Below are 14,656 nucleotides of genomic sequence, written 5' to 3' on the forward strand. Positions count from 1 at the left end.
TAAATAATGTGCCTGAGATCACATAATTAGTAAGTCCTGACTGAAGAGTGTGCATTCTTAACCATTGTGCTATCCTGCCTCTGATAGCAACATACAAGGCGTATTTTTCTAAGTTTCTTCTTCAGTCCTTTATATTAACCATTGCCTGCTTCATCTGCTATAATGATTTTTTAAGGTGGATTGTTGGTATATGAATCAGATCATATCTAGTGACAATAAAGCACATTGTATGTTTATTACACATGATTTGAATAATTTTACTATGGTTGCTATGTATAAGGTATCATTCCTTTCTGCTAATTAGGGAGTAAGCCATGGGTATTACTGTAGGATACAGATGGCATATTTACATACTGCAAAATATGCTGAAGTTGTCCAATTGGCAATACTAATAATTTGCAGTTTGAAAATGACAGTTAGTGGAGGGGGCTCTGAAACAGGGTAAAACATTTATTTGAATTAAAAAAATGCAGAAGAAAATATCAGAGGAAGGGAAGAATAGGATACTTTGCCTTATTTCTTGCCTAGTTTGCTTGATCACTTAAAAGTAAGTTCAAAATACATCCTTATCTCTCTCGATATTTATTACAAATGCACATTTCATGTCAATATTAATATGAGATTTTTGTTCAACAAATCTGTACACTTCATCATAGGTATGAAATTTTGTTCATTAGCATAATTCTTGTGTTCCATCTTCTGAAGGCTCCTGAGAGATTAAAAACCAAGTTCAATTTAAAACAGTAAAAACATTTTTATGTAATAAACACATTTCCAGCCAGAGATATTTGTTCTATCAATTGATTAAAAGGAAAAAATAGCATCTAGAGAATATTATACTCATGCATTTTTCCCGAATGTATTTTTAACAATTTAAAAACTTTTTTTCATTGCATACTTACCCATATTTGTCATCATCCTGTGTTGTTTTGGAGGCTTCATTATGGATGGAAATCGAAAGACACAGAAGCTAGGCAGTTGTAGGATATTTTTCAAGCAATAGCATCTGGTTTCTTGGCAGTCATCATGGGCCATGGCAAGGCAGCCCTGGCACATCTCCAGACTTTCCTGTGGGTACTGCTGAGGGATTTCCAGGTCTGCCATGTTGTTGTAATGGTGTTTCCTAGAAACCCAGAAACTTAGCATGGAATACAAAGTCTGTCTGACAGTGCACAAGGTCTGCATGGTCTGACCCTCTTGCTCTCTTATTGGCACCTGACCTCTTACCCTTTGTCCAGCTGACTCAGCTGCAGCCACACTGGCCTTCTTGCTGTTTCTCAAACATTCTAAGCACAAGCACACCTTTGGCCCTAGGACTTGTACCTATCCTTTGCCTCTGCCTGGAATGCTGTCCCCATAATAACCTGGTTTACTCCCTCACTTCTTTTGGGTCTCTACTCAAATGTCCCCTTCTTTTATTTTTTTGACCTTTTCTATATTTAAAACTTCTCCTCCCTTGTAGTATTAATATACCCAGTCACTTTACGTTTCATGGCACATCACCACCAGAGTTACATATCTGTGTTTGTCTTCTCCTGACTCCCTTCCCCAAAGTCACTGATCACTTCTGTTTTCCCAAATAGTGCCTGGCCAGTAGTAGCTACTCAATAAATAATTTTCGAATGAACTTGAACTGAAAGTCACCTTTTGGTTACAAACAAACAATACCTTTAAATATTGGGAACCTATTGTATATTCATTTACTAATGGTGTTTTATTGAACTCAGCACATGCACTGAAATATATACACACGTTGAAAAATTCCCTATGACTTAGTTTATGGGAAATAATGCTTGGATTTCAAATCTAACTTCTGGACTTCTTGATGAGTTTTTATATCCTATTGGTAGTTAAGAGCACTTGTTTAAGTCTTCTCTGATGAGCTATGGCTTTGTGACTAGAGAGTTAAAGGAGCATTACAAATGCAAGCTGTACCACTTGGAGCACATTCAGAGAGCTGGATCTATTCAGCATTGCCTGCCCAGCTCTTAGAAACAGAGGAAAACAGTCAAATTCGTTCCCATCATGCCTATTTCCAAGTACCCTCATTATCACCTCTTCGAATATCTTGCTTCAAGAACCAAATTACTAATTGTTTCAATGACTGAACTTCTATTTCTGTAAATAAAGCATTATGTATTTCCATATTTTATTTAGCACCCCAAAACTGAAGATATTTGGTAGAAGCAGAGAGAGATTGAGTTTTCTTGTTAAAATTATTGGGGGTGGCTTTGTTTATTTTAGTTATTTGCACTGTGCAACTATGTTCCATAAGGAAATGCTCGTCTGAATGCATTCCAATATAATTGGTGCAATCAGAATGAATTCTGTTTTGTTTTGTTTTTTTAATAGCAGATAACTGGGTGCTCTGTTAAGGGTAGGACCTTTGACCTGAGCCTCTTTCCCTATCCTTTTTTCTTTCTTTCTTTCTTTTTTTTTTTTTTTTTTTTATAGCTTCTCCTCTCTTCCACACCCGACATATTCCCCCTACTCCCCCATCCCATTAGCACAATGAGTTATGTCAAAGGAACAAGCTACTCAGTGCTTGGGAAAATAAGCAAGAGGATCTCTAGCCAGGAAAAGTCCTTTTTCAATTCATTTTTCTTTACTTGACATTCTTGAGCCGGCTACAGGGGATAATGAAATGAATTAAACAGGTCCTGGCTCTCCAGTGGCTTACAGTCAATGCTTGTCCCATTTTTCCTTTGGTTTTTTGTGGTAAGACAAATGGCAGAAGTCTCAAAGGGGTTGAAATAGGTCTGCTCTCACCTAAGACAAATTTTTGGTCCTTTATGTGTGTTTGCATAAACTTTAATTTAAAAAAATATGTAGATACCTTAATATGATTATAATTACCCTAACCTAATCACTGTGGTTGCATTTTAAAATGTGTACACTTTAAGACAAATATTAAAATAAAATTCTACAACATAAATCATTTTTGGGTGCCCAGCGATTACTTTTTAAATACATATAGGATGAATATCTCTTTAACTCTTACGGGAATGGTGGAAAACATCCCTCTTATGTAATCCAAACTAAAAGCTTTGATAGAATGTACAAATTCTATCTGCAGTCAGTTTCCCGAGAAAATAGAACACGGGGAGAAATGAGTCCTTATGAACACCAAATGGGGAAAATAGGGAACTCAGGTTCTAGATTCCATTCTGCCCACTGCTCACTAGTTGGGGTGCTTATGCAAATCACTTCCTTTTCCAGGATTGCGTTTTCTGCATCTGGAAAGCAAAGGGATTGGATTAGATACTGTTTACAATTCTGCTACATAACATTGTGTTATCTGGTGTTTCTTTGCAAAAAAATCAGTGAATTCACATACTTATAAAATGGTGAATTCACATGCTTATAGATTCAAGAAGACAGAAATGAAGAGAAGTGATCTCCATCTCTGGGGTTCCTTTTGGAGAGGAATGAGGAAAAGTACACTAAGAAAAGGGTGTGGGCAGAAATTATAGCAATTTTTGGAAGATAGAAACAAGAAGGTAAACAAAGGGGTTTTAGTGGTCAGTCTTAACAGAGTGCCTATTGTCAGGCATTAAGTTAGGTGGTAGGGGCATAAAAACAAATAAGATTCAATTCTTCCTTTAAGAAGCTCAGAATTTGGTGGGAGAGAAAGACAGGAAAATAATAAATTCCATCAAGTGGGAGATGGATAGAGAGAGAGAAGGAGATGTAGTGGGAGCACAAAGGAGGCAGTGGTCAGGTAAGTCTTTAAAGAGAAAGTGATTTTCAGTTGAGACTCAAAAGATGAGTAGAATTATGACAAAGGGGTTAATAGGAAAGGAAAAAAATATAGCAATAGAAAAATATGCAGGAGGAGCAAGGAGATTGACTTGGAAATTAACCCAATATGTGGCGAGTAGAAGTGAGAGTTCTTCCTTGATTCCTTCTCTCACCTCCTATCCCCACAGTCAATTTTCTTTGGTGTCAAATATTAAGGGTATAACTAAACAAGTACCTTCTATGCTGAAAACAAGGACTTCAGTTCTTTCCTTCTATAAAACCACAGCTATATTTCCTGGATCATTTTGTTGACATTGGAGGTTTATGAGAAGTAAAAGTATTTGTGATCTCCTTCAAATTATTTTTAAGCTCTCTCCCCCACCCCTCCTTCAGTCGGTAATGACTTGTTACTGACACACTTTCTTCCCTGTGCTGAACAAGCACTAAATCAGGCTGCTTAATTACCCCTGTCTCCATTCCACCTTCTCATAGCCTCACAGCCGAACTTACCCAGCTTTATAGCATGCCTGCTTGGTAGGCAGAGACATGGTCATCAGCATTGTTTTGAGAAGGTAACAAACCCCAGGATATCCCTGGAGAACTGAGCCGGGCTTGGGGCCTCGTGGTAGGCAGTCATCCATCAAGTAAATAATGACGTTTCCTGAAGGATGCCTCCCCACCCACCCTGCTTGTTTCTACAACATCTCCTTATTGTCCAGAGTAGTGAGTGTCTGGTACACAGGGAACAGAATCTGAGTTAACCTGAGCTAGAGGCCTGGGTTCTTAGACATTACATGGAACCACAGCAAATCAGGTAACTATAAAGGTAAGAGTTGAAATCTTTCAGTAGTGCTTATTGAATCTTTTCATAGAATAGCATTTTCTCTTCTCTTCCTTTCTTCATTATCCAACAACAGGCAAGTTGTATTTGAGGGAGAATTTTTTTTTTTCCTTTCTCTCTGGATCAGATTCCAACAGGCCACTTTAAAATGCCCTTTCTAATTGAAATGACAAAACACAGGAGAATTTACTCCAAAGAGAATTCAGCATGTGAAGTTGTGCCTGCTTTTTTACCGTTTGTTTCCATATACTAGAGCATATTGGTGCCAATTTAAAGCCCCTGTCAATTTCCCTTTTTTATCAAGTTCTCCTATTTCTACCCATGCTTGGCATAGTTCTTTTTATTTTATCAGTCTGTTAAATGTGTGTCACTAGGGTATTTCAGGTGTCTTCTATTATGGCTCAAAGATTGGTTGGAGAAGGGAGTTTAGCTAAAAATTTTGCCTCTTGCTCCTTCAAGTTACTGGTAGCACCCTTAACTCTTCTTTCTTCATTTGAGGATTGCCAAATGCCATTTTAGAAGAAAGTAGGACATCTGGAAATACAGTTTGCTGTTTAAGAGTTCAGAAGAGCAGCAATATCAGAATCTCTCTTCTTGGACAATGATTCTTGTCTGGTGGTTAGGAACAGGAAATGGATTTCACTGTGATTCACTGTATAGCTTATTTGAAACAATTTTAACATATAAAAGTAGAAGGCACATGGGCTTTAAAGTGAGATTGACTCTAAAATAGGTAATTCCTATCTTATATAAATTATTTTGAAGGTGAAATAAAATAATAAATGTAAAATACCTAGCACTATACATAACTAAGCTGGTCCTCAGTAAATGTTTGTTAACACATTAATGAATGGTGGTGATGACTGGATGAGTGGTTATGTGATTATGTGAAAATCAGGTGATTATGAGAATAAAAGGCCTTTCACCTTTTTTCCCTATGGTGCTCTCCCTTGGAGATCTTATGTGATTTTATCACAGAAAGCAAGAATAAAAAATACGTATTTCACGTTATGGTAAATATTAGATACACTGTGACACCATCCATTATAATTTGACATAAATTTGGCCAAACTGGGGGAAAAGCATGCCCTTCATCCCAAACACAATAGTGTTGTAAAATGACTCTGACACAATCCATTTCGTAGGTCCTGGCCATAGGCCAGCGTGTATACTCCAAGATTCAAGAATTTCACCAAAAGGCTGAATTTGGTTGGTAGGACCTACTGTTCTGTGTTGAATCTAAGCAGACTTAGTTTTTTAAGTGTCACTAAGATCCAAATAAAGGCTAGTTTCAGGACACAAGAACTCCAGCGAACTATTAGAGGCATATATTTCTGAGTTTGTGAGAACTTCACAGGGCTTTCTTAACCCAATTTACTTAAAAGATTGGTCAATGAGTTAGTGGTAAAGCATAGAAAAGATGCTCTGTGTCTTAGTTTTAGTTCATTGCTCTTTCTAGATACTCCTCTCTTGGGATAAAGTTTGAAGTTATTACTGTGTCCTAATAAGGCCCTTCCCCACTCTTGCCTCCTCCATGTTGGCCTCGTCTAAGTTACTTGAAAACATCGCCTTCTTTTCTACCTCAGAGCCGTAATAACAGGTGTTTCTTCTTTTTGGAATGTTCTTTGTCAACCTTTCTACCTGGATAATTCTTAAAGTGTTACATCCTTAGAGAAGCTATTCTGATCCTCCAGACTATGTTAAATACCTTTGTTGGATGGTCTTTTTTGGCATTCTATATTTTTCTTTCTCAGCACTTATGCTAACCTTAATTCATAGTTATTGTCTAAGCATTTATTTAATAGCTCCATTAAGGCAGGGATTATTTCTGATTTGCATGTTGTTACACCTTCATTATTTAGCACAGTGTTTAGTTAATAGTACATGTTTAATAAAATCTGCCATTTAACAAATTCATCAATATTGGAAATGTGCTTGAAAGGTGCAAAGGTTGGTCCAAATATCCGTTTCTAGTTTAAATGATAACGTTGAAATGAGGGCTAGAGAGTTCTTATTCTAGCACCAGTAGTAACTAACTATACGGTCTTGGGCAGGCTATTTCTATTCTCTAGACCTCAGCTCATCAGTGGAATGAAGAGGTCAGACTAGATTAAATGATCTGTTAAGGCCCTTTCAGTTCTAGGTACCAAGTATGTTATTGTTCAGCTTACCAAAAATTTAATGCTGGATACTTTATTAAAACTGAACTAATAATAAAGGTAGAATGCTTTAAATCATAAAATAGTAAAAGCATTTCATAAAGTGCTCCTATGAAATATGAGTGATTTCATAATTTTGAAAAATATTTAGCTAGGCTCATTTTTACATGTATGCACTGCATGTCTTCTATGTATTTTGGTTAAAAAGATAATTCAGTATCCCAAATACTCACTGAACATTTTTCAAAATTGAAGTGAAAAAACCTGTGTTTACAAAAACAGTCTTCACCAAAGTTTAAGTGTTTATAGGATTCTGGCTAAGCCTGTTAGAAGCTTTATTACATTGTTGATTTCTTTAACCCTCAACACTGTTTACAAATGGATATTCATTATTATCATCATTTTGACTGGACTATGATCTGAGAATCTTACATGGAATGATACTTTTGTAAACTCTTTTGTAGTAGTTAATCAGAGTTTAACCTTTTTCCTTCCTAAGCCATTAGTTTGCAAAGGAGTTTTCTAACCTAAAGCTATTTATATGAATAACTAATACTTTGTGTTCTTTCAGAAAAAGATGCAGTACCATTTAGAGAAACTTTAAATTTATAAGTAACTAGGCTGAGAAGAAAAATTAGTACTACAATCTGTGTTAGAGAAGTTTAAGACAAGTTTGTAGCTAGCAGTCATTGAGGAGCTATGTAGTCAACATTCTAAAAATGACTTCAAGAGAGTAATTTCTTGTGAAACAGTGTAATTTAATTTGGACTGAATTTGTTTTCCTTTTATTTTGTTAAAACTCAACACTGTAAAATTATTCATTAGGTTTACAATGAATATAATCATATACCACTGCTGTTGCCTCATTTATAGAGAGAATATCTGTCCTCCCTAACATCCAGTGATTGTATATAGCATATTAATTCAGAAAATATTGATTGGTTATCTCTTATTGCAAGGCATTATTCTTGATGCCAGGCATTCAAACATAATTAGGTTGATCATGACTTCAATAAGCTTACAGTCTATCAATCATGATGAGACTTATGTGCATAACTAAACACAAGGTTAAGAAAAAGTGATAAGCATCAAGTGTTAAGGATATGTATCTTACATCTCTAGAGCTATGCATTTGTTCTAAGACTTGGAATCCTCCTTAGCTCTTAACATAGAGCCTGGCATATAGAAAATATTTCAGTTAATGTTTGCTTAGAAGATGAGCTATTTGTGAAATTTTTCTGTAAACCCATGTGTATTCAATGAATGACATTCTTTTATCCAAATCAGATCTAAAGTCTTCTATCTGAAAAGCTCTATACTTATATCTAAAATAATATGTTTGGTTAGAATGTGAAAATTTTTATTTTCATGAGCATCTTCTATCTTTACACTGGACTCTAATTTCTGACTTCCATTTCAAGGCTCATTCTACTATATCTTATCTGATATCCTACTGTCCAGTTTACCCAGCTCTGTAAGTTTTATAGCGTGTAGCTATACTGTATCAGTAATCACAACTCACAAGGAACTCTGAGGAATCACAACTCAGAGGAATCTCAGAGTTTATGGGGTCTTGCTTTTCTGAGGTACAACTTTCTAGAAAGGGGTATAAAATAAATGATTGTCGAAGCTTTAGAGGAAATAATTAACACTACTTTATTTCTAAAAGGCAACTATATTGTTCAATTATTGTGAAGGATCTCTGAAGTTAGTCAGCATTTACGAAGTAGATTTGTTTCCAAAGATTTGTTTTTCTACTTTTCTTCACTAGTTGGAGTTCCCTGAAGACTCAAGATTGAGTACAATTGACTTGCTTCTGATCTTGTGAATCATGAAGTGAGATGAAGGCATAAATGACATCTGTGGACCTCTCTAAGTTTTCATGACTCGTTAATACTCAGTAGTAGAGTGTATTGGTCATGATACCAGCCACTACATAGCCAATACTTTTTCACTTCTCAACCATCTCCACTCCACTCAGTATAGAACTTTTCCTCACTGGCTTAGTTCAAGCAGAAAGTTTTCAGAGGTTTCGCTTGCCCACCTTTTTGAAGACACCTGGCTGAATTTTAAAGAAAGAGGATACCACAGAGTGAAAAGGAAACAAGACAGCCCTTTCTTTCCCTGAAGTTCTAGCAGTTTGACTGACTCTTACTTGTGAATTTTTCTTGCCACTGAGTCATTGCACATACAGAATTATGAAACTTTAATTTCTTTAGAGGCTTGTTATATTAGAAAAATTGTTCCAAAGAAAGCAACAATCATGACATAAGCACATCTGGCGCTTGCAAATTATTCTTTATTAAGCTTTCATTTAATTACATGTGCTGAAAGGTCTGTTTTTGATTACTGTAATTTTTTTTTATTTGTCCATCTGAATGATAGTAATGCTGGAAATTACATACAAACCACCTGTTTTTTCTCCCTACTAATATGGCAAAGTTTGAGCTATTTTCTTGGTGGTTGATGAACTAGGAAGCTTTCTATTTATTACGCTAGAAATATGACTATCAAGGTAATGGCTTAATCTTGATGATAAGAAGAAAAGAAAATATTTGAACGGCATTTTCAAGCATGAAATAGTGTTAAGATTGAGGTATCTGAATTCTGGTTAACCATAGCAGATTAACACATTCATTTATTGCCAATTTCACCCCAAAACTAATAAATCAACAGTTAAAGGTTTAACTTCCTGTGCTAGGAAAAAGAAGCTTGATTTTCCCCCTACAAATCTGACTATATTCTCTTTAGGATTATGTTATATGCTGCCTAGAAATAAGATCTTGAGGAAGAAGGGACTGCCATTGGGCCTCTTGGGGTAGCATTCTTATCATCCAGAAGGATCAATATCCCTAGAGAAGCTTGGTCAATGTTGAATTAGAACCATGTTCCTTCAGATGTCCCTAGGAAAGTTTAGATCAGTTCATGAATATTAAAATTACACAGATGGACATACTGGCATGCAAAGAACTTTTTGTAAAGATTTTTGGCACTAGAAAGAACCTTTGAGACCATTTAGGCAAATTCCTTTTTGTGCAATTGAAGAAACTGAGTTCTAGAGGAATTCAATCCTTTGTTTAGGGTCATAAACGTATTGCTAGAAGGACCAAGAACAGAACAATGGCTCCCACCCAGTATTCTTTCCTTCTGTTATACTATTTGTTCTATTTTATTTTCCTCTTTAAAAATAGTGAAAGAAAAATTGCAAAGCTGTCAGAGAAATAGTTGTCTAACAATACGGTAAGTTTTTTTGGAAACTCTATTTCAGCTGCATTTAAAGAGATGATGTTTGTCTTCCCTGTTTTGCAGCAGCTCTATGCCGCTCAGCTGGCCAGCATGCAGGTGTCACCTGGAGCAAAGATGCCATCAACTCCACAGCCACCAAACACAGCAGGGGCAGTCTCACCTACTGGGATAAAAAATGAAAAGAGAGGGACCAGCCCTGTAACTCAAGTTAAGGTATTTGCTTTATAGGATTATGGAAACAAACAGTTTGGAAAATAGCTTTGCGAGAAAGGTGGTGAACCAGGCTGTGTTGGGAATAAACAGCGGGAAGCAAAGCAACATAAAGGAACCCCAAAATGCTCTTCTTTATGGTAAATTTCATGATTGAGCACTGAGAAACAGGTGTTTCCCTTTTGATAACAATAGTGCCATATTGTGAGATCTTTACCTAAATCTGCAGACTTCTCAAGAGTTTTTTCCCTTTCAGTTCTGGCTTTTATTTCTTAATGTTCATTGGCATGAATGGCCATGGTTTTATTACCAGTCTTTGTCATAGACTTGTGACACGTCTCTCTAAGTTCTTTAAGCAGGTGGGGAGCCAACTTATAGTGCTAGAGAAGGAGAATCTCAAAACTTTAGATTAACAAAAAGGGACCAAAAAGAACCTAATGCTGGACTTTATATGGTTTGTTGACAAAGGTCTCTCCTTCAAAAATAGTTGTTAGTGTGGGCTCTGAAGAATGGGTGATGCCAGTATCTAATCATGGTTTGATATCATGTATAATAGTGATAGGATAAACAGACTCTCCCAAGTTGTGGCTTTTCCTTGCTGATTTTCAGTTTCTTAAAATGGGTCAGCCAGGAGGTACTCGGTGATAGAGGGGAATTGACAGTCTACTCCAACTTTGTGCTGTAACTGATACTTATAGGTTTTTATGATTAACTTTGTCTCCTACATTGAATTAACAAATTCAAACACTTCAAAGAAACAGTTGATTTCTATCATTGACGTACCTACTTTGAGGGATATGTTAAGCCCAGATGTATTATTGTAATATGCCCAAAGGACTGCATTCAGAGAAATTTTGCAGTTATTGAATTGTTACATGGGAAATATCTCAGGCCAACAAAAAGGCACTGAAAGCTTCAAAATTACTGAAATGATTTTATTTTCTAAAATTTGCAGATAGGAATGTTGAGATTTTGGAAAAGTCCTTAAAAAGTATGGATCCCAAATACTAAAGATAAAACAAGTAAACACATTAAGAGGAATAGTTCTGCCTGTACCCACCCAAAGGGATTAACTTGATGCTACCTTTGCCTTTAGATTCTTCACAGATTTATTCATCCAAAGATGAACATTTATGATTTGTTATTAGAAATACTGAGATATGACAATAGGTAGTTTACATTTAATAAGATAGCAGACTTATTAAGGAAACAGACTGTCTATTTTGTGTTCCAAGAGTTTCTGTTTGTGAATAGGAGTCAGAACACTACGACTCAAACCAAGGCACTTTGTTTAATTATAGTTGTTTGAGTATAAGCATATCAAACATCAGTGACTTGAGTTATTGAGTATTAGCTATTTTAACATGAAAAAGTCATTTAATAAGTGGGTTGGCCAAGTGGAACTGCACCAAACCAAGCCTTTACTGGATGAGTAAAGTGTTCCCTGGTTAAATTTAAGTTTATATCTGCTTTTACCATTCCAGCTTTGTGGGCCAACTGAATTTTATTACTCAGTTGACCACATGCAAATTCTTAGGGAGTTCTCTATGTAATTTGACTTGACTATATTTTATGTTAATAACAAAGGAAACATTTATTATACTTATTAGATTGTTTATTGTATGTGTGAATAAAACTATATAGACCAAGACATAAAGCAAATGTTTTAAATTTTTAAAATAGCTCCTACCTCTTATTGTAGAAGTTTTGAATATAATCTTATATTTTGCTAATTGAAAGAACTATGGTCACTAAGATACCTCATTTTTTCTATCTGTAGTCATTGCTCTCCCTCTGTGTATAACATGACTATGTGACACAGGGCACTGTTAGCGGAAGGTAACAAAAATAAAAATAGATAATCTTCTGTACTTTCTTTCCCCTAGAATTTTTGTTTGCTATAATTGTTAACATCAGAAGTCAGGCTGTTTCTGTTCAAATGTCAATTCTATCACTTTTACCAGATATATCATCTTCGGCAAGTTACTTAACTTCTTTCAGCCTTAGTTTTTGCCTCTGTAAAATGGAATTAGTTTTATTTTGGATGTTAAATGAGATAACGCATCCTCTAGCATGTAGTGAGTATTCCATAAATTTTAGTATAGCAGTGATGTTGACGACGATGATGATAATCTGATGGTAATAAAGAAGATGGAGGTGGTGGGAGTACTGGTTCAGATTGAAGTATCTAGTTCTATACTGAGATCCTAAAAGAAACCTAGAAGATCTCCACTTTAAACCATTATGAAGGAACAGGGATCCAATTTACTCTCGCTGCTTGAACAGCTAAAACTCAAGAGAAAATATAAAAAACAATAGTTTCAAACATTCCCCATAGGGTTATAGGACATTAATCCATGACAGAAGAGAAACAAGTGAGGCAAGCACTACACTTGGTCCAGCTTACCAGGCAAAAGTGCAGGAAGGGATGCTCACATGCAGCTTGGCAGGCTTCCTGAGTAGAGAGGCAGAGTTCAGAGTTGAGGGATGCCAAGGGAGATGGAATTTGTGAGGCAGAGAACCAGAGGAGAGAGCTGTACAGAGAGAGTGCTGGAAATCTGCAGAAGGTTCGCCTGTATTTAGCTGAGTCTTAATCAGCATATGCATGTGAGGAAACATCTGAGGTCATGCTACCAGATGTAGCAGACAAGGTTCTTGAAGGACTGAGAATGATTTGTATGACCCCTGGCCAGAGTGGAAAGCTCTCCTGACACATGGTCATCAAATAGAGTCCCCAGCAAGGTATTACCTCAGTAGTGGGGCCAGATTATCCCTAGATTAATGGCTGTTCTGGACCTGCCTAACAAAGCCTGAACATAAGCCAACAAGGGATCAAATTTGTCCACGTCTCAGAATAAAGTCCACACATATTTAAAGGAATATACAAACTCTGACACCCAACAATGTAAAATTCACAAGGTATAGCATCTATTCAATAATTACCAGGCTTTCATAGAACAAGAAAATGTGAACAATAATGAGAATAGTCAATCATTAGAAATAGATCCCAAAATGATGCAGATGATAAAATTAGTAGACAAGACAGTAAAAACAGTTCTTATAAGAGACTTTCAGCTATAGCCAAGTGAAGAGATAAGTATATCTGTTCCTTGAAAAACACCCACAAAGTTTCTGGCAGGCTGTGAAGAACAATAGCAGGTCTGCCATAGAGGAAAGGGATTTACTTGACTGGGAGTTGGGACGTGCTTCCCGTGCTCAGTGGCATTGTTGGTGGAAGTGGGAATTACTGAATTATAAGAATAAATAATAAATTAGAGTAAATAGTCATGCCTTTTTTATTGAGCTTCACTTTATTGTGCTTCACAGCTCTTGCATTTTTCACAAATTGAAGGTTTGTAGCAACCCTGCTTAGTCAGATGATGGTTAGCACTTTTTAGCAATAAAGTATTTTTTAATTAAGGTATACACATTATTTTTTAGACATAATACTATTACACACTTAATAGACTACGGTATAGTATAAACATAACTTTTATATGTGCTGGGAAACCAAAATTTCCTGTGACTTGCTTTATTGTGATATTTGATTTATTGCAGTGGTCTGGAACCAAACCCATAATATCTCTGAAATATGCCTATATTCAAAACTGAATAAAACCAGGTGTTATGAACCCCATATATTCAAGAATATAGAGGAAAACATGAACATTGTGGGGCAAGACATGGAAAACCTAAATTGAATATCTAAAGATGAAAAATACAGTGTTTGAGAAAAAAGTACACTGGATTAGTACTTATTTAAATCATTAACAGATCAGATATTAAAGAAGAAAAGATTAGTGAACTTGATGACATAATAATGAAACTATCCAAAATGAAGTATATAGGAAAAAGACTGTCAGTGCTATGGGATATCAAATGGCCTAATACATGCAATGAGAGCCCCAGAAAGAGAAAGAAGAGACAGAAAAATATATTTGAAGAAGTAATAGCTGAAAATTTTATGAATTTGAAGAAAATTCTGAACTCAGATATCTGAGAAGTTCAGTGAACCCCAAATAAAAGAAACATGGAGAAAACTAACTAAATGCCTAGCATATAAATCACTATTATTTAGATATAAGTAAAAGAACTAGCTAAATATCCTTTGAGTTCAGAGCAAAGGGAAGTAAGTTGTAATTAAACACATCAGATAATTTTGACATTTATAATGGATACAAGTAATCTTCCTGAGAACCTATCATATGTGGATAGAGATAAAAGTACATCGCAAGGAGGAGGATGCAGCTCAGTGGTAGAGTGCATGCTCAGCTTGCACAAGGTCCTGGGTTCAATCCCCAGTACACCATCAAAAAATAATTAAATAACTGAACTTAATTATCTCCCCCCACCAAAAAACAAACAAACAAACAAACAAAAAGTATATTGGAACATAGATGTGCCAGATTATTTATTTCTTTTCAAGACAAACAAACAAACAAAAAACCCCAAACCAAAA

The 14,656-nt window shown here is 35.8% G+C and overlaps 1 protein-coding gene across 35 annotated transcripts in view; it reads left to right on the forward strand.

Moving 5' to 3' along the window:
- SOX6 (SRY-box transcription factor 6) overlaps positions 1-14,656 on the forward strand; it is a 561,278-nt gene that overhangs the window by 467,573 nt on the left and 79,049 nt on the right. For 32 of the 35 annotated variants that reach the window (XM_074372343.1, XM_074372328.1, XM_074372335.1 and 29 more), the window contains one exon: positions 10,051-10,200. In XM_074372343.1, coding sequence (XP_074228444.1) covers positions 10,051-10,200 — 150 coding nt within the window. The remainder of the gene's footprint in view (positions 1-10,050; positions 10,201-14,656) is intronic. The other 3 variants (XM_045523793.2, XM_045523808.2, XM_010964823.3) reach the window with 1 other exon arrangement.

This window comes from Camelus bactrianus, chromosome 10 (genome assembly GCF_048773025.1).
Source record: "Camelus bactrianus isolate YW-2024 breed Bactrian camel chromosome 10, ASM4877302v1, whole genome shotgun sequence".
In the NCBI taxonomy this organism is placed as follows: domain Eukaryota; kingdom Metazoa; phylum Chordata; class Mammalia; order Artiodactyla; family Camelidae; genus Camelus; species Camelus bactrianus.